General features: G+C 34.9%; 1 protein-coding gene across 3 annotated transcripts in view; it reads right to left on the reverse strand.

Annotated features, from left to right (window-relative positions):
• TAOK3 (TAO kinase 3) overlaps window positions 1-21,606 on the reverse strand; it is a 144,317-nt gene that overhangs the window by 62,489 nt on the left and 60,222 nt on the right. For all 3 annotated transcript variants that reach the window (XM_037156287.2, XM_037156288.2, XM_037156289.2), the window contains exons 2-5: window positions 16,525-16,626; window positions 5,015-5,222; window positions 825-896; window positions 333-434 (exon numbers count right to left, since the gene is read on the reverse strand). In XM_037156287.2, the coding sequence (XP_037012182.2) occupies window positions 333-434; window positions 825-896; window positions 5,015-5,134 (294 nt within the window). In that variant the 5' untranslated portion in view covers window positions 5,135-5,222; window positions 16,525-16,626. The remainder of the gene's footprint in view (window positions 1-332; window positions 435-824; window positions 897-5,014; window positions 5,223-16,524; window positions 16,627-21,606) is intronic.

The raw sequence follows: 21,606 nt of genomic DNA on the forward strand, positions 1-21,606 counted from the left end.
AGGGATTGGAATGGAAATGGAAATTATCAAAGATAAAATTCTAGGAGGAGAATAGAAGGCCCTGCCCTTTACTTTCATAAATAAATGATTATAAAATCATGTTAACTTTTCACCATTTCGTCAACGAATGTTTATAGAAGGCAACTTCCCATAGGCTAGGTATCATTCTTATGGAATATACGTGTACAGCGTATGGCATACTCTGAGGTATTAACAAATATGAAGTGGGACAAAAATGGGACTGATGATTTTATAGGTCAAAGAGATAATAGATAAAAATAGAAAAAAATTTAATAGAAAAAAACCCAGATAACAGAGGTCCTTTGACTTACCCAAGCAGTGTGCTCTTTCAAGTAACAACCTTTGTACTCAATGGTATTAGGATGCTTCAACTGTCGTAAAAATTTGACTTCCTTAAGAATATCTTGCCATTTCTATTGAAGTCAGAAAAAAAATGTTATCATTCTAAAGCAGAAAATATTATTTTATGATCAAGTGCACATATATCATGTTCTTTTTATTTTTTAAATGGACAAAGTAAATGTTTAATAAATGAAGAAGTTATTTAGTCCTGTGTTATTTCTTTAGTTTGAATACATGTAATATAAATCTATCACCAAGTACATATTTAAATATATTATACCAACTCACCTAATCCACAAAATAGTTGATCAAGTTAGAATATTAGGAATGTTTATTGTATGCTCCACAAGGAGGCAAAAAAAAGAACTATGAAAAATAATGTTCAGAGAACCTTGTTTCTCCTGTCAATTTCATATTAATTTGCTTATGTCAGTTTAGGTATACGACTGTCTTTAACTTACCTCATGTGCCTGCTTCCCATTATAAGACATTTTCTTAACTGCCACCACCTCATTGGTGCGAGCATTTGTGGCCTATGTTAATTTGGTAAAATAAAATAAAAAGAATGAATATGTCAGACAGTTTAACTTAAATATTTGACTAGAGACTTTACATAACATTCTCACACTTCATTATCACAATTTAAAGATATCCCAATTTTTGATAGGCTAGGTAGACATTTCCATCTCACTTTAAAGAACAGCTTCGCTTTGTCCCTTTTATATATATATATATATATGCAAAGTTTACATTATTAAGAAAAGTTTTAACAAAATATATCCAATGAAACAGAAACAAGTCTTATTTGCAAAACACTCATACTGGCTTTATGTTAAGGAACACCCATTAATAGAGAATCAGTTATATAAATATGGTACAGTTATAACAATAAAATAACCATTAAAAGAATGATATAACGTATTTGTATATACAGTAATATAAAAAGACAGCAAAAATATGATTAAAAAAAAGCTGTATGGCATGATTTTATTTTTCCTAAATAGTAATAGTGTGAATATATGTGTAAAAAAATTATAAAAAATTTTACTCCAGGATATATGTTAGTGATAATCCCTAGAGCACAGGTGCCAAACACAAGGCCTGAGAGCCAACCTTGTTTCTACCCAGTCACAGCACCAAGCTCCTTGCCCCTAGTTCAGGAGTAATTACATTTACACAGTCCTAAAATTATATTCTGCCCTCGGAAGGCAACCATGAGGCTGATGTGGCCCCCAGTGAAAATGAGTCTGACACTCCTGCCCTAGATCAATGCTGCCTGATGAACTTTCTATGATGTTGGAAATGTTCTATATCGACATCGTATATGGTATGGTACCACGTGAAATGTGGCTCATGTGACCGAGGAAATGGGTTTTAAATTTTACTTAATTTTAATTAAATTTAAATAAATAATGGTGACTCTATTGAACAGTGAAGCAGAAGATAAAATTAACCTTAAGACGGACTTTCAGTTTCAAAGTTACTTATATTTTTAATAATGTATTACACACATACACATGTGTGTGTGGTCGTCTGTGAAGACTGTCTTGTATTGTGATTGTGTATTTTCTCCAAACCCTAGATACAAGTTCACTGAAAGCACACATGAAAACCATAAGTAACTCAAGTTAATATTCATTTTCTCTCAATTTACATGAGATTGAAAACTAGATACTTTTCTAAAATTGTTCACAAAAATAAACATTAAGACATTAAAAGATGATCTAATTCTGGTTTCCTTTTAATAACAGGGCTCTGCATCGCACCCCAATGTAAGTGAGCTATTTTGGTTCCAGAATATTATTAGCATGGACCCAGGAAGCTACAGTGTGGTTCTGAGATAAAAAATTAGGGTTCACTCACCGATAAAATTAGGTCACCAATTTTTAAGAAAAAAATGCATAATCATTTTTAACTACATCTAATTCAAGAAGCTCCTCAGCTATAACAATGATTTATTTTTGATAAAAAAATATTTTAAATTCAAACAATGAACAATAACTTACTAATGTAAACTGAATTCAACCCCAGATTCTTACTGAATGTGAAATGCAGAGAAAAGTAACATATCCAAAAAAAAAGTTTTTTACAAGCACTTAGGTAAAAGTGCCTATTACAAAAACAAGGTTTCTAATAGGTATAGTTTTCAAATCAGCAGAATTCTACAGGACTATATTTTAGATATTTTATTCATTTAGGAGGTATAGATTGACTTGTTAAAACCAATGATCTCTCACATTTTGCTGGCTTTTAAAATTGAACATTAAGGCGGTGCTTATATGACCGATTTACATCAACAAGAAAAGCTGATGTAAATTCAGCATTACAGTAAATGTTAGAGGGACTATACCTGAGAGGTGGCTGTTTTGGACACGAATCTATGTGTTTGCAGCTAAAGGAGCCTGGGAATGGTTTAGGAAATGCTCAAACAATGAAGAATGTTAACTTCGAGTTGGATTTAAAAAAAACAAACTTTTAATCTTTATAAAAAAATAAAGGCCCACAGAAATGGAATAAGATCATATTATCTAAATGCTTAAAGTTATTTATAATCAATGCTTATGTGTAACTAGAGACATGAACACAGAATTACCCTAAAATTAAAAAATATGCTATATTTCCTTAGACTTACAGAATAATCATTACTTAGAATGTGGTCAGTATACTTGCTTACAGAACCTATCTACTAGGGCAGAGACTCAAAAAATTTGAAAAACATTTCCATACTGATTTCTTTACAGGTGTGAAATTTTTAACGCAATTTTATACTGGCTAAAATTCAGAGCTGAAACTGAAACTTTAAAAAAATCAATATTTGATACAGAGAAAGGAAACTATAAATGGGATCTCAGCTTTCCAGTGCTTCATACTGTATTATGAATTATTACAACCTTGTAAGTTTTATTCTTGAAACTTACATTCATACTTAACATTTCCAATAATCTCAATGGTCTTAACATCTTTAAGCAAGATCATGGATTCAGAAAGTATTTATTAAGAATTTAAACTAGTGTGTTCTGATATTTTATTAACCATTTCCAGCTACATTTAGATTACTGTCAACTTCTTGCTAGTTTATAAAGAAATATAGAAATTAAGCATAAGCTTTTCTTTTTTAAATTTTTGTTTATTGATTTTTAGAGACAGAGTTAGGAAGGGAAAGGGAGAGAGAGACACATACAGACAGAGAGAGGGAAGAACATTGATTTGTTGTTCCACTGATTTATGTCTTTTCAGTTGTTTCTTGTCTCCCTGATGGGAGATTGAACTGGCAACCTTGGTATGGCAGGACAATGCTCTCACCAATGCTACTCAGCCAGCCAAACTCTTTTTTTAATTTTTAAGTATCTCTGTGAATGAGAAAGACAGAACTTTGGGCCTTCAATACTATTCTAAGTACCCTCTTGAGCAATGGAAGGTCAGTTAATGATAAAATGTACTTGAGTGGAAGCCAAGTGTTGCTCGGGGACGCGAGGGAAAAGGGGTGGTAAGTGCTGATTTTAGACTCTAAGGGAGAAAGACCAGAGAAAACCCAGGCTGAAGACTTGACCGGAAACGACAGGATGATCTAAAGGGGCAATTAATAAAATCTCATTTGGAAGAACAACTAAGATAAGCCCTACCCAGATGGCTGTACATAAAGGACCACTTAAAAGGAAAAGTCAAACATTGTTAAAAAAAATATGGTAACAGGATTGGAGGAGAAATAGGTAATAACCAGTACTTCAATATTACTTCCTTTAATAGGCTAGTACTCATAAAGGAAATATTTTTGGTAAAGCAAATTTCAAAGGCTATTTATATACATTATGTAATGAATTTCAGGTGAATGAGCTATGTTAACAGTTCTCATTCTCATTAAAAGGTAATCACGTCATTGGAATACAAACTGACTTTAGGGGCCTAAGCCTTAGATCTAAAATATTGCCTTGACATGAGTGTTACTAAATATCTTTGTCAATCCAACTGTCTGAATAGCAACTTATTGTCCATCCACCATCCATGTATCCATCTATCATTTACTGATTACATACTATTGTCAGTCATTATACCAGTTACTAAGAACACAGCAATGAACAAAATAGACATTCCTGTCTTCATGGAGCTTATTATTTAAGGGGAGGGATATACATGAATAAAAAAATCTCACACATAATTATTTAATTACGATGGTGGCAAATGCAACAAAAAACAAGCACAGGGTGCTAGGAGATCATAAAAAGTCTTAAATTAGTGCTGGAGGGTTGAACAGTAAAGACTGTCTTGTGGACATAACACTTCAGATGAAATATGTAGGACAAGAGTTAGGGGTGGGGATGCAATGTGCAGAGTTTCCCAGGTAGAAGCATATCTAAAGGCCCTAAGGCAGAAAAAGCTTGGCATACCAGTGGAAATGCATAGGGCTCAACTTCAAGCTCACAACTTTTACATACTACTGATAGCAGAGCCAGTTCACATGAATAGCATTGACTTGAATAATGCCTAGAATTCTGGGACTGGCTTTTCAGCAATGACTATTTGCCCCTACTGTAAAGAACATTTAATTTGTAGAATAAACATTAAAGCCGAGTGTAGTTTACAAGTAATAGAATGTGTACAAATCAAACTTTCTTAATCTGATCTATTTAAATGATTCTTTTCAATTACTTACAAAATAAACTGCTCCAAAACTTCCATGTCCAATCTCATGCAAACCAATAAAAAGTTCTTCAGGATCATCTTTGTAAAACAGGTCAGCAATCTCTGGGTCCTTTGGCAACCCTTTCGGCATGATGACCAGTATTTGCAAATGTTTTGCTTTCAATATCCCAGTCAGCTTTATCTGTCATTGACAATTTCTTTTGGTAAATTTTTAGTGCCTGTAGAAAAATTAAGTTTGACAGTAACTTATTTCTAACACATTTTGTTTGGTGGCAATACAAATTGATATTAAAAAAAATCATGGTCTTAAAACTCCATAATAAAGAACAAATAACCCAAAAGAAAAACTGGCAAAGGATTTGAACAGACATTTCTTCAAAAATATGGAAGTGGCCACTATGGCGTGAAACAACACTCCCCACCATTAGTCATTAGAGAAGTAAAATGAAAACGATGAGATACCATCGTTTTCATACCCGCTAGCATGAATGGCTATTTTCAAAAACTCAGATGATAGCCCTGACTACTATGGCTCAGCTGGTTGAGCATCGTTCTGCAAAGTGAAAATCTGCAGGTCCGATTCCTGGTCAAGGCACATGCGTGGGTTGTGGGTTCTGTCCCTGTTCAGGGCGTGTGCAAGAGGCAACCAACGATGTTTCTCTCCCTCTCATTTTTTCCCCTTTCCCTCTTTCTAAAAATAAATAAATAAAACCTTTAAAAAGTTTGATAATAAGTATCGGTAAGAATGTGGAGAGATCGGAGCTCTCCAACAGTGCTCGTAGGAATCTCAAACAGTGAAGCCACTTTGGGAAACAGATGGGCAGTTCATCAAACACTCAAACATAAATTGCCATCTGACCCAGAAATCCTACTTCTTGGTATACAGCTAAGAGAAATGAAAACATATGTTCACACAAAAACTTGTGCATGGATTATTTATAGCAGCATTATTCATTAGAGCCAGAAAATGGAAACCACCCACATGTCTGGTGAATGGAAAAACAAAATGTGGTCTACCTATACAATGGGATGTTATCCATCCACAAAAACCAATGAAGTACTAAAACATGCTCCAACATGGATGAGCCGTGTAAACATGCTAAGTGAAAGAAGCCAGCCCCAAAAGATCACATAATGTATGCTTCCATCTATAAAATATATCCAGAGTAAGTAAATCTGTAGAGACAAAGCAGATGATTGGTTGCCTAGGACTGAGGAGAAGAATGGTTTGTGGAGATGACCAGCATATGGGCTTTAGAGGGTGATGAAAATGTTCTAAAATTGTGGCAATGGTAGCACAACTGTTAATATACCAAAACCCACTTTAAATGGGGAAATTGTATGGTATAGAAATTATACCTCAACAAATCTGTTTAAAAAGCATTTTGGTCTAATTAATATTGAAATAATAACAGCTAACATTAGTTAAGCTTTACTGTGCATTCAGGCAACCCTAAATACCACACACATATATTATCTCCTTTAATCCCCACAACAAACCATAATGTAGGACATTATTTTGATTTTATGGAACAAACTAGGATTGAGAGATGAAACTATTTCTCCATGGTCAGGAGGCAAGTATTTGTCAGAGCTGGGACTCAAACCCTGATCTAATGGCAAAGCCCATGCTCATAATTAAAATGCAATATATACATATAGTAGAACAGGTAATTAAAGAACTCTTTATGAACCATTGGAAGAAAGTGCTATAATTTAGAAACTTAAATGTTCACTTAAAGGGGCAGATTCCTCTGCTGCTGTACAAAATATTCTGAGTTCAGAGTTTCTATTTAAAAGGGCATCATTTTGACTGTTTATATGTTGATTGTAAAAGTTACACTTATTTAGTATAGATACGTTTTCTTTATTTTTTGAAAAAAAATTGAAATAGCAACTTTCATCTATATTTTTACTATAAATCCTGCCCCTCAATTCCTGAGGGTCATTCATTCCAACATCTGAACTTATCACAAAATAGTCTGTGTTTCTTCCTTAACCCACTAAATAACTATGCTAGAAATTTGGTTATTGGTCACCAGAACTGTATTTTTCAAAACATGAGCCAATGGGCTTCACTCAAGAAGAGAAAAGGAGGGTCATCAATTGAAGTAGAACTGAGATCTGACCGGTATGGCTCAGTTAGTTAGTTGGCTGGGCATCCTCCTGCAAAGCAGAAGTTTCACAGTTTGATTCCTGGTCAGGGGACGTGTCTGGGTTGCAGGTTTAGTCCTAGTTGGGGCAATGCGAGAGGGAGCCAATCTTTGTTTCTCTCATATTAGATGTTTCTCTCTCTCTCTTTCTCCTCCCTTTCCTCTCTCTTCAAAAATAAATAAATAAAATATTTTTTTTAGCCCTGGCTGGCGTGGCTCAGTGGATTGAGCGCTGGCCTGTGAATCGAAGGGTCGCAGGTTTGATTCCCTGTCAGGGCACATTCCTAGGTTTTGGGCCAGATGTAGTGGGGGGGCACTCGAGAGGCAACCACACACTAATGTTTCTCTTCCTCTCTTCCTCCTTCCCTTCCCCTCTCTCTAAAAATAAATGAAAGGAAAATTAAGAAAAAATGTAAATATCTCAATGGAGACATTTAAAAAATTAAAAAATATTTTTTTGAAGAAGTAAAACTGACTGTGCTAAGAGGCACATTTCTCTTGTGACATGACAGCCATAGGTGACAATGTATATTACTTCATATGGTTAGTCTAGTTAAAACATTAGCATATTTATGTCATCAATTTAACTGTCCATCCATTCTCTCAATTCTTTCTTTGATTCAACAAATATTTATTGCACGCCTAGTTTCACCAGGCATTATAACAGGGGTTAAAGACAGAATGAGATGTGGTCTCTTGTCCTTCAAGGGTGTAGAGTAAAATGGGGCGAGATACTAAAATGACACAAATATCAAAATGGTCATAATTGTTATGAGAAAAAAAAGCAAAAAAATTAATGTAAGGGTATAATAGGGCGACCCAGCCTATTTTTATTTGAATATGAAAAAGCAGGCCCTTTTAGTAAAAATAAAAGTAGTTCATTCAATATGAATGTATGGGAGAGTTGGAAGGAGAAAATATAAGGCTGGTATTAATCTGAGGAAATCGTAATAGGCCTTTTAAATCATATTAAGAAATCTGGACTTTATTGAGGCTAATGGGAAGTTCTTGAAGGTTTTTTTTTTCAAAGATTTTTATTTATTTATCTTTAGAGGGGAAGGGAAGAAGAGAGGGAGAGAAATATCAATGTATGGTTGCCTCTCGTGCATCCCCTGCTGGGAACTGGCCTGCAACCCAGGCATGTGCCCTGACTGGGAATCGAACTGTGATCCTCTGGTTCACAGGCCTGTGCTCAGTCCATTGAGCTACAACAGCCAGGGCTCCTGAAGGTTTTAAAAAGGAAGAAGTTTCCCCTCCTACAACACTGCACACCATTAATCCTGGGTAGTCCCCCTGTCAATCCAATTATGCCAATAATTAAGTATATAGTCAGTATGTCAATAGAACTTTAAATTTAGTCGTTTGTCGGTCAGGTGGCTGAAAGTACACAAGTAAAATTCAGAGAGTGCTGTTGTCTTCTTTACCTATGTTTGAGAGCAGGAAGGAGAAAGAATGGATTAAACCAAAGATATACCATTTAGAAAGTAGGCCAAAAGGGGAAAAAAAGCATATTATGAGATTTTCTTTAGGTAAAACAGAAAGATCTATGAACTAGATTTATGAGAACTAAAATCTTTTCAATCACCAAAATGTATTTTAAACTTTTGAATATTTTGGCTTTGATGTGAATCATGCTGAGTACTATAGATAACTGTTTGGTGGAGACAGAACGCTATGTCGTATTATAGACTAAAATGATTTTCCAAAGAAATAAATATTTAAAGGTAAAAAGTGAGACTATAAAAACTTCTAGAATGAACACAGGTAAATATTTAATTGCAAAGCAAGAAACCAAAGCAAAAGCCATAAACTAAAATAAATAAACGATGACCTATAATCAATAATTTCTTTACCTTAAAATTGTAGTGAATGGACTTCTGCTTCCAGCCAAGATGGAGTAAAAGGGACTAAATTTATTACCTGCCACCAGAAACAACTAAAACACTGAAAAAACATGTGTGAAATGATGGTATTTCAAGACACTGGCTATCAGGCAGAGGAAGGTGATCCCTGGCAAACAAGGTGAGCCAGAACTGCCCAGTGTAATGACCTGGGAGAGTTCCCGGGTCACGGCACAGAGAGGGGGAAGCCTAGTTAGAGCCTGGTGGGCTTCCTGGGCTGACAATACAGAGATAAGCGTCCAGGATAAGCAAGGTGCCTGTTCTCAGGGCACAGTACTGAATAGAACAGAGCAGCACAGAAACGGGCTATGGAGACCCACAGAGGGATGCCCTCAAGTCTTCAGCTAAGTATAATGCATGCATATGAGAAAACTACCCTGGCCATAAAAAGAACTATATAAAATAAATGAAAGAAAACAGTACCTAAAGCTGACAAAGGGCCCTAAACAGCATCTGTTTCCACTGGCCCGTATAGGAAACCTCATAAATTGATGGGGAATGATGACGGTACCCAGAAGAGCCTTGCTTTAGTAGTAGAGAATAATTCATCTAGACTAAGTAATGCCTAGCTAATTTTAAAAGAAAGCTCTATAAGGATAAATTATCTCCAAGTAGCTTAACTGTGTCTCAGAGCAAAGCTCATACATACTTGAAGGAATATAAAATATGTAATATCTAAAAGGGTGAAATTCATAATGCCTAACATCTAATAAGATGTCACCAAGAAGGAGGAAAACATGATACATAATGGGGAGAAAGATCAACTGAAACCAATCCAAGACTGACATTGATGACAGAAGTTAGAATTAGCAGACGAGGATATTAAAACATTTAATATAACTATTCTACACTTTTAAAAACTTCAAAAATACTGAATACATAAAGTGGAGACAGCTGAGATAGAAAGAAACCGTATCCAAAGGAATCTCTAGAGGTGAAAGCTATGGTATCCAAGAAGAAAAATAAGCTGATTGGGATAGGTATCAAATGAGACTGTAGAAAAAAAGAGTTAGTGAACTTGAAGACATAGCAATAGAAAGTATCCAAGATGAAGTACACAGAGAATAAAGACTCACAAAATAAAAACAACTAAAAAAGGGCCCTCAGTGAGCTGTGGAACAACTTCAGATGGCCTCCTATATGTCTAACTGGAGTTCTGAAGAGAAGAAAGATATTGGGGCAGATAAAAATTTGAAGAAATAAGAGTAAAATACTTAAAATTTTGATGAAAGTTATAAACTCACAGGTCCAAAAAGGTCTATGGCCCTCAAGAATAAGAAATATGATGAAAATGACACAAAGGCATATCATAATAAATTCTTTAAAACTTGTGATAAAGAGAAAATCATGAAAGTAGTCAAAGAAAAAAAGACATGATGTGTATAAAGGAACAAGGACAATAATGACATAGGATTCTTCAACGAAAATAATACAAGTGAGAAGTCAGCAGATGAACATTTTTAAAGAGGTGAAATGGAAGAAAACCAGCCAAACTAGAATTTTATACCCAGTAAAAGTATCTTTGAAAAATAAAGGTATAATAAAGGCTTTTAGACATACAAAAGGTGAAAGAATTTATGATCTGACCATCTGCCTTACAGGAAATACTAAAGGATACCCTTTATTTTTCAAAAAAGATTTTATTTACTTATTTTTAGAGAGAGGGGAAAGGAGAGAAAAGAGAGGAAGAGAAACATCAATGTGTGGTTGCATCTTGTGCACCCCGACCAGGGACCTGGCCAGCAACCCAGGCATGTGCCCTGACTGGGAATTGAACCCATGACCCTTGGGTTCGCAGGCTAGTACTCAATTCCCTGAACCACACCAGGCAGGGAAGGATATCCTTCAGACATAAGAAAAAAATCATACCAGATGAAAATATAGAGCTGTACAAAACAATGTCGAGCACTGAAAGTGATAATTGTTTGGTTTATACGATTTTCCCCATGACTTAAATTTAAAAATATATAATTGATTAAAAAATAATAATATACTGTGAGGTTCATAACATATGTGGAAGTACTATGTATGACAACAAAAATTCTTAGAGGACAGACACTGAAGTATAGTGTTGTAAAGTTGTTATGCTATGAGTGAAATGGTATAATATCACTTGACATAGACTGTATATTATACATAAATATATGTGCATATATAAATACATATATATACTTTAAATATAAAGGCAAATAGGTTAAAAGAGTGGAAAAATACACAGTATTAATCAGGAGAAAGCTAGGCTTACTATATTACTATCAGATAAGGTAGATTTCAAAGCCAAAAATAATATGAAAGTTTATTTCATAATGATAAAGGGACCAATCTATTCATCAAGAGAATGTAACATTCTGAAATGTTTATGCACCAAGAGTTTCAATAAAATAATTTAAAACTGTTTTAACTTCAAGGAGAAATAGACAAATATACAATTATGGTGGGAGGTTTTAATATTCTTTTCTCAATAATTGATAGAACAAATAGACAGAAAATCATTAAGGATATGGAAGGCTTGAACAACATCATCACCCAATCTGAATATTCACATTTACAGAGCACTATTCCCAACACCTCATGATACACATTTTCAAGTACACATAGAACATTCACCAAGATAGACAACATCTGGGCTAAAAAACAAGACTCAATAAATTAAAAGGATTTAAATCATCCATAGTACAGTATATTCTCTAAACACAATACAATTAAATTAAAGGCATTGAGATGCTGCTGAGAGACATATTCAAATTGCACCTCTTCCAGCAAATGACAGGGTTCTGGTTTGTGATCCTAGGTGAGCTGGAATAGATTCTCTTCTCTGAAAGATTTATGAATTTACTAAGATTTTGCCCTCAAAAATCCATTCTACTCCCTGAAATGCCCAACAAGTGTGGACTGTTTGACCAGACCATGGAGTAAGCCCTGGAGAGAGCAAAAAGGCTGGAACTTTCGGATCTGGGTCATAGGCTGAACCTACAATGGAATCCCCAAATTCTGAGAGGTCTTGAAGCAAGAATCCTGCTGTTTCCACTTTGGTGGCAATTCCATTGACACTGTTAGTGTACTTGAAAACAGGGCAATTCTGAGCCTGGCCTGATCCCTGGGTCTTAACATAACGCTCTCTTTCCATCAGTATCTATCATGGTCTTACTTCCCAACTTAATACAGATTTGTTTATGGAGGACGTAGGTCCATAAATTCTGTAATAAACATTCCTTTGATTTGCTGTCTGTCAATAGCAGACAGATATCTGAAAAAAGAACCCAAATATATGGAAACCAAATAATACACTTTCATACAACCCATGGTTAACAAATAAGTAAAACAGAAACTAGAAAAGACTTTTATCTTAGTTAAAATGAAAGCATGATACATCAAAATTTATGGAGTGTTGCTAAAGCAGTCCTCTCAGGAAGTACTGTTTTAAAAAAGCAAAAATATCTCAAATCAACAACCTCGGCTTCTACTTTTAAAAATTAAGGCCCAAAGTAAGTAGCGAAAGAAAATAATAAATATTAAAGCAGAAATCAATGAAACAGGAAACAGAAAAACAAAAGATCAACTAAAGTGAAGGTGATCCTTTGAGAAACATCAAGTCAAATTTATAAACTTCTTGCCAGACTGATCAGGAAAAAACATCAGCAGACACAATTTCTAACAGCAGGAATGAGAGAGATGACATCAGTACAGATTTTATAGATATAGAAGGATAATCAGAAATTATTATGGGATTATGAAAATAAATTCATGGAACAACAATTAAAAGAAGAAAATAAATTCAACAACTTAGATCATAGCGACAAATTCTTTGAAAGACAAACCATCCAAGTTTACTCCAGAAGAAACAGATAACCTAAATACCTTTGTATATCTATTAAAATAATTGAATTTGTAATTAAAAATCTTAGTACAATAAAAACTCCAGGCTCAAATGGCTTCACTCATAAATTCTACCAAACATCTAAGGATAATTCAGATAATAACATCTAAGGACTAATTCCACACATGTCTTCCAGAAAAAGGAAAGGAGAAATATTTCCTAAAACTCATCCTATGAGGCCTTCATTACCCTGATTTTAAAGCCAGACAAAAACATTGTAAGACAGAAAACAACAGACCAAGATTCTTCATGAATATATATACAAAAACTCACAATAAAATCTTAGCAAATAAAATACAGTACTGCATAAAATGAATACATCCTGACTAAGTGGGGCTTATCCCAGCAATGCAAGATTGGTTTAACACTCCAAAATCAATGTAACACACCACATCAACAATCTAAAACAAAAGCTATATGATCACCTCTAAAGATACTAAAAAAGAATTTGACCAAATCCAAAATTCATTCCTGATTAAAAACTCTGAGCCATCTAGGAATAAAGGGGGAATATCCCACTGACAAAGGGTATTCATCTATAGCTGATGTCAAATGTAACAGCATAAGACAAAATACTTTGTTCCTAAATTAGGAATAAGGCAAGTATGTCTGCTCTCAACAGTTCTTTTCAACATTGTGCTGGGTGTTTTATAAGTGCAACAAGGCAAGAAAAAAATGCATCAAGAATGGAAAAAAATGAAGCAAGACATTGACAAACAACATAATCATCTAGGTAGAAAATTCAATGGAATCTACAAAAAACTACTAGAACTAATAAGTGAGTTTATCAAAGGTGAAGAATACAAGATCAATATATAAAATAATTATACATCTATAAAGGAACAAGTGGAATAAAAATTATAAATATCATAATAGCATAAAAATATAAAATATTTAGGGATAAATATAACAAAGGATGTGAAAGACTTGTACTTTGAAAGCTAAAAAATAATGGTGAAAGAAATGAGAGACATAATGATCAGAAGACTCAATATTGAGTTTTCCTTAGAAGTAGAAATTGAGGAGCTGATTCTAAAATTCACATGAAAATGCAAAGGGCTTGTAACTACCAAAACAACTTTGAAAAAGGAAGACAAATTTGTAGGACTAACATAATCTAATTGCAAGATTTATCGTAAGGCTATAGTTATAAAGGAACTAGAGACAAGTGAATCAATGCAACAGAACAGAAAGTCCAGAAACAGAACCATACATTTATGGACAAATGAATTTTGAGAAAGTGCAAAGGCAATTTAGTAGAGAAAGTTTTCAGCAAATGGTGCTGGAACAACTGCCTATACAAATTTTTAAAAATCATCCATACTAACACCATATCCACAAATTAATTCCAAATGGATCATAGAACTAAATATGAAACCTACAACTAAATGCATCCTTGAAAAAAACACAAGAGAAAACCTTTATGAAATTGGATTAGGGAAAGAGTTCTTAGATATAAAAACAAAAGCACAATCCATAAAGGAAAACACTGATAAATTAGACTTGATCAAGATTAAAAACATATACTTTCTAAAACTGTTAAGAGAATGAAAAGATACAGATTAGGAGAAAATATTTGCAAACCGTATCTCATAAAGGACTTATACCTATAAAATGTAAAAAATCTTCAACTCAACAAAATGAACAATCCAATGTGAAAGACGGGGAAAGGATGAGAACAGACATTTCACTAAGTAAGATATATGAATGGCAAATAAATGAAAGAAAAAATGCTTAATAATATCACTATTTACCAAAGAGATGTTAATTAAAACTCCAAAGAGATACTACTACACACCTATTAGAATGGCTGCCATTAAAGAGACAGAGCACGTGAGGTGTAGGCAAGAATGTGAAGGAACCGATCTCTCACACTGCTGGCAAGAATGTAAAAATAGTACAAACATTTTGGAAAATAGTTTGGCAGTTTCTTAAATAGTTAAACATGCATCTACCCACATGCATGCATCCACATGCATCTGCAGTGGATGTAACCATTCCACTCCTAGGTATTTAGCCAAGAAAAATGACAGCATATGTCCAAACAAAGCCCTCTATACAAATGTTCATAGCAGCTTTATTTTTAATAGCCCAAACTGGAAACAACCCAAATGTCCATCAACACATGAACGGATAAACAGTCTGCAGTAGATGCAGCAATGGAATGCAACTCAGCACTGAAACAGACTATACTGACACATGCTACAACACGGATGACTCTCAGAATAATTACGCCAAGTGAAAGAAGCTAGATAAAAAAGAGGTACATACATTATGATTTCATTTATTATATAAAATTCTAGAAAATTCAAATTAACCTAACAAGGCAGAAAGCACACCAGTGGTTGCCTGAGGGTAGGGTTGGGGATAGGGTTGGCATAAGAGAAGAGAGGAGTTAAAAAGGGACATGAAAAAGCTTTTTGGGAGTGTTGGATATATATATATTCATTATGATGATGGCTTCATATATATATTCACTTATTAATATGACTATATCAATAAATATCAATATATCAACAAATAATATATTGTATTATATCAGTAAATATGACCAAACAAATATAATATAATAAAACCATATTAGTAAATGATTGACACAAATTAATAATTATAATATATCAATGATGTGTGATATATTGATACATATTATATTTATAGATATGTTAAACAGATGTTCTTTAAATATATTCAATTATCATATGTTAATTATACACCAGTAATGTTGTCTTAAAAGGACACAAAAAATCAAAAGGCAAACAAAGTAGATATAGTTCTTACAAAATATTTGCCAGTTACTCTTAATATCAGGAGGTGAACACATACACATACATACACCCACCCATACACTTGAAGGACGTAAACAGGAAATTTAAAAATAAAATAGCAGTGGGCATTAATGATATAAAACATACATAATGTCACTAGTAATTAAGGAAATAAAAACTAAAATAATAAGACATCTCATTTTGCCTACCAAATTGGCACAGTAATAGAAAAAAGATGCATTTTTTTGGGGGGGTAAGGGCATACGGTTATATAACTGGGAGAATAGAATGGGTGCAGTCTTTGACCCAGTGATATCCTAATAGGAATTTTATATGAAGCCATTTTTTTATTGCTCATTTTGTTTTGTTCTAGTAAAGGCAGGTATAAGTAGGTAGAGCACAGGAGAGGTGTGATCCTGAAGATGGTAAATGTGGCTTCTTTCACCTGCAAGTTTAGATTTCTTTGTAGGCTTGTGTTTTATCTGAAATAAGTGTTGGGATTTCGGGTAATTTTTTTATTTTCTCTTTTTGCTAATGTGTATTACTACAACAAAAAAATAATTTGACAACAGAAAACAGCTTTAGCTCATTTCTTTTAACTAAGTAATTCTCTATATTGTAAGCTATAGCTGAGAATAATAAAAATCTATAAGGAAATAACTTGGACCTAAAAAGTTTTATAAAATAATATTTTATCCCAATTGTATTAATGTTTTTCTTTCCCTTTAATGTATTTTTTTTAAATATAAAAATTAATTATAGAGAACCAAACTGTACAATTGGTTCCTATTTTATATGAGAAAGCTTGGATCTACGGACAATACCTTTTTGTGTATGGCACAAAATATACTGTGTTGCTCAAGTTCATTTTAGCAGCAACCTTTTCTCCTCTTTTGTCATTTTGGTCTTCTGTATTTATGGTGCACCTGTGGAAATAGAAGAATAAGATACATAAGTACAGCAGCAAAATCAAAGAGGCAACAATCGATAACAAGGCAGCTTTAAATATTTACAAATAATATTACAAAGTTAGAATTTTATCTTCATCTGTTGGTGGATGACAAACGTAAAGCTAAGGTTTTCCCAACAGAGACAAAGGCCACCCCTTCACGGGCAATATCAGGGAAACAAACGTGTCATTAGATTTTGGAATCTATACTGAGGCTTCCACTGGTTTGCTCGAGTCCAGGGAAACTCAATAGCGGCTACCAGTAGACAGGACTAATCTGACAGCACACATTGATGCTACTGATTGTCTGTCAGAAAGGCTTACATTCTGAATTGCTTTTCCAATAGGCATGATGCTTTACACTGACTCATCTATCTTCCCTTTCCAAGGCTCTCCTATAACCAATCCCCCACACTTTGGGAGTAACGATTTTTCTTTATTATCTATTAAAGAACTACATGCCCAATGTAGAAAATCTGGGAAATATATAGTACTATATGAAAAAAAAATCCATAGTCCTACCCAGGAAAAACTCCATTACCAATTTGGCATACATTTCTCTAAGCACAGATTTATTTCTTCATGCCCATATTTATCTTGTTATACAGCTGAGATCACATTTACGCATATAATTTCATAGACCACCTCTTTTATCTAACTATATTATAAGCATTTTGCCATGTCATCAAACACTATTCACGAAGATCATTTAATGACTACTCAATGTATCTCTTATGGGAGAGCCTTATTTCATTCATAACTGTTTCTCCACAATTTGAAAACAAGGCCATAGCCAATCCTTTGTTAAACTATTAAAATTTATTATGTTTTGAAGATCTTTGTGCATATTACCTATCTATGTCTTAAGGCTTTCTTTGGAATGGATTTCTAGAAAGGTATTTGTTGGATCAAAGAATATAACAATTTAAAACTTATGCTATTAAAATAATGTGTAGTCGCTTGACTAGCTTTGGAGATAAAGGCCTCTGTGGTAGGGGGTGGGGTGGGTGCTAGAAAAAAGACACCAGCCTCCACCTTCACCTTTTTCCTGCTGAAGACATCCCAATCTCCACTCATGTCTGTACTTACAAACTGGTCTTCTTTATTATCTTTGTTATTCCCTGATTCTGTGGCTATGAGACGCCTTAGATTAATTGGTACCTACAATTTGCCATAATTCAGCATCACATTTTACTCAATCACCAACTAATCAATAATTGTTATGTCTGCATGTCTACCCTGCTAATCTAGTCTGACTATAGCTTCAGCGAATGAAAATAGCCCTTTTGCTATTATATTAATTCTAGTTGCAAAATTTCTAAGAGTAGATTTAAAGAAGGCATTTACTAACATCCTCATGTCCTGACAAATTTCAAATGTGGGAGACATTCACTTCTAGAAATTATTCTCATGCTATGAACATCCATGCTGAGTATCTTCTTCTCTCTAAATACTCATTTTTACATTATTTTCTTAAAATATGTAGTCTCCCCATCTTCAGGTACACGCCTCTATCAATGTTCTAAAACTCTCCAAGGCTTCTAGGAATTAAACTTTCTGAGTTTGACCATTTTTTTTTCCTGCTAGAACACTGCACATGTTATTGAGCCTGAAAACCACACTCTGAGGTTTATCCATTAAACCTAAAGGATGTTCTCAGCTTCCTTCCACTTCGCCACCTCTCTTCTTCCTCTATAAATGTCTCTTTGGATTCCATGACACTGTCTTTTCTTGTTTTTCCAAGTTATTCCTTCTTTAGTTTATCTGCCCTATGATCTCTAAGTAAAATGTGGTCCTTGAAGTATTTGCCCGAAGCACTCTGTGTGACTGCAAGTTGCTCTCCTAATTTTTGCCCAGGTCATGGTTTCATGTAACACAGTGTCACTAGTCAGAGCTAAACTCCGTTCTAAGGCCCATCCCGTGTTTTCAAGGATCTATTTGGCTTCTCCCCTAACGGGTTCACACACACCTCACATTAACTTTGATTCTTCCCTTTCCCTTGCCCCAATTAATTCACAATTCTACTTCACACATTTCTTTTTTGTGTTCTTCACTTTCCATTTCTGTTAGTATTCATTATCCCTTTCCTCTGCTTCTGCTTTCAGCCACTTATCTTTTCTGGAATTCGTCTTAAAAACACTGTTACCATAATCATCTTCCTGAGGCACAGCTCAGATAACATCCTATCTTTGCTCAAAAACTCTTCAATCTCTCCCTATGGCCTACTTTAGCGAGTTGACATTCAAAGCTGGCCTCAAAGCATTACTCTAACCTAAATTCTAAACTCTGGAATCAGGACAAAATGAATTATTGTACAGTTACATTTTCATAACTTTGTCTTCGCTTATGCTGTTGCCTCTGCCTAGAACATCCAAGTCCCAGCCGCCCTCCCAGTCCAGCTAAGTGTCACCTCTTCTATAACACCTACTGTTTTCTCTCTTGGCTTCAGTTTTAAATACACACATATTAGTACTCCCAGTGGGTGACTAGTACCTCTTCAGAGTAGGATCCATGTCTAAACGTATGTTTTGATTAAACATTGTATCCTCATACCATGGTTTTCAAAAGCCAGTCTTTACTACGACTCACCCTTTGAAAGTATACAACTCCATGCATGGTTTTTAGCCTATTCACAAATCTGTGCGACCATCCTTGTCAATTTCGGAACATTTTCATGACCACAAAAAGAAGTCCCATACCTTGTAGCCATCACCCCCTTGTCCCACCCCTCCATTACTAAGCAACCACTACTCTACTTTCTGTTTCTGTAGACATTCCTGTTCTGAACATGCTATACGAAAGGACTTATATAATAATACTATTACAATCATTTGTGCACCAGTTTTTGTGTGAACATACATTTTTGTTTCTCTTGATTAAATACATAGGAGTTGAACTGCTGGGCCCATGGCATCTTTATATAGCAGACAGACACTCTATAAAAGTCTCCTGAAACTTCCTTCCCTTTCCACCCCAGTTTTATGCTAAAAATTATCTTTCAATTCATCCTTCCCTCAAAACAGGAGCAACATTTCTCCTTCCAAGAGGACGGCATTTTAATAATTAACTGAAGATGAAATAATAGACATGAAATTATTTTTTCCCTCTTCCTTGACCTCCTGCAAACTCAGGTATTGCATTTATAGTGAGAATGCAGAACTGTGCCAAGAATGTAGTATTTCAGGTCTTGGGCCCTTAGGCCGACCGAACAATCCAAATCCAGCTGGCTTATAATAGAAGATTTTATCAGAGACATGCAACTGAAATCATTTTTTTCATTCTTTAGTGTAAGAAAGGGAAATCTTCCAACAATGATAATCCAGTAAATTATTTTTCACAGACATGATGACTTAGGATAAGAAAACATGCTTGTTGCCCTGGCTGGTGTGGCTCAGTTGGCTGAAACATTACCCTGTACTGAAAGCCTGTGGGTTGGACGCCTGATCAGGGCACCTGCCTAGGTTGTGGGTTTGGTCCCAGGCCAGCGGATGTGCAACCAATTGATGTGCAACCTCTCTTTCTCCCTCCCTTCCTCTCTCTGTAATAATAAATAAATCAATCTTTAAAACAACAGCAAAATTTTTCCTAGTTTGCTATATCTTACAGGGTAATCAAGAAAAGTTTAATTTAATGTAAGATTGGACTTCTATGTCATTATTTCTCTAAAGGCCCTCATAACACTTCAATAAATAGTGGTGGATTTAGTTTTTAAGGGCATGAAAGAGTAAACAAATTTGGGGATTTCTTTAAGAAAAAACTTTTTGTATAATTCCCACACAAATAGGTATAGGGCCTTAGAAGGGCTGGTATAAATGAGGGACTCTCAAACTTACACTTCATCTGCGTAAATTCCTATTATTTCATTCATTATCTTGCTCCTGGAAGGCAGGTAAAACGTTCATTTTACAGCAATAAAAAAATGAAGTAACACTAAGTGATAGGGCCCTGGCATATGTTTTGCCGTGGCTGGCGTAGCTCAGTGGATTGAGCGTGGGCCTGCGAACCAAAGGATCGTGGTTCCATTCCCTGTCAGGGCACACGCCTGGGCGCAGGCCAGTTCCCAGCAGGGGATGCACGAGAGGTAACCATACATTGATATTTCTCTCCCTCTCTCCTTCCCTTCCCCTCTAAAGATAAATAAATACAATCTTTAAAAAAATAAGTGACAGGACTTTTTCAAAGTCAACACTGAGCCCAGTGTCCTTTCTAATCGAGCTACAATACAACCTCCCAGACAGGCTTGAAGAGAACTGTCTTTAAAGAAAGAAACAACTGTTTTGGTTAGCTGTTGCTACAGTCTGCCGCTAACACTTACCTCTTATTCTGAGATAAGAAACCCTTTTTATGGTACTTTCACTTTGAAAATGAAACTAGATGACACTTGCTTTTTAGGTCAGTAATTATATAGGCCCGTTGTGACCATTCATCGCTCCATCTGAGAACTGGAAGGGAACCTTAGCGACCACCTCATTTCTACTCAGCCAATAACACAGAAGTGGCTGGGGGTGACTGCTTATCATAACAATTATAACCTTTAGACCACTCCTGGGTCAACTGACATTAAATATGGTGAAGAATCCTGTTCCAAGTCACCTTTTTAAGACTTTATGTGTGCTAAAAAGCAAAACTATCAATTATTTTGGTTTCTTAAAGACTATTATTTCCTCCCACCCCTTAAAAAACTAGATGTTTAAGTTGAGAGACACATGGGAAAGAAAAAGCTCTTTTAAAAAGAAAAGATTTTATTTATTTATTTTTAGAGAGAGGAGGAGGGAGGGAGAGGGAGAGAAACATCCATTGGTTGGCTCTTGCCCGCTCCCAACCAAGGACCTGGCCCCCAAGGCAGGCATGTACCCTGACTGGGAACTGAACCCGTGACCTTTTGGTTTGTGGAACAGCACCCAATCCACTGAGCCACACCAGTCAAGGCAGGAAAACTCCTTTGGATTTCTTGAAT

This window comes from Artibeus jamaicensis, unplaced genomic scaffold (genome assembly GCF_021234435.1).
Source record: "Artibeus jamaicensis isolate MK-2021 breed Jamaican fruit bat unplaced genomic scaffold, CSHL_Jam_final contig_525, whole genome shotgun sequence".
NCBI classification, from domain to species: domain Eukaryota; kingdom Metazoa; phylum Chordata; class Mammalia; order Chiroptera; family Phyllostomidae; genus Artibeus; species Artibeus jamaicensis.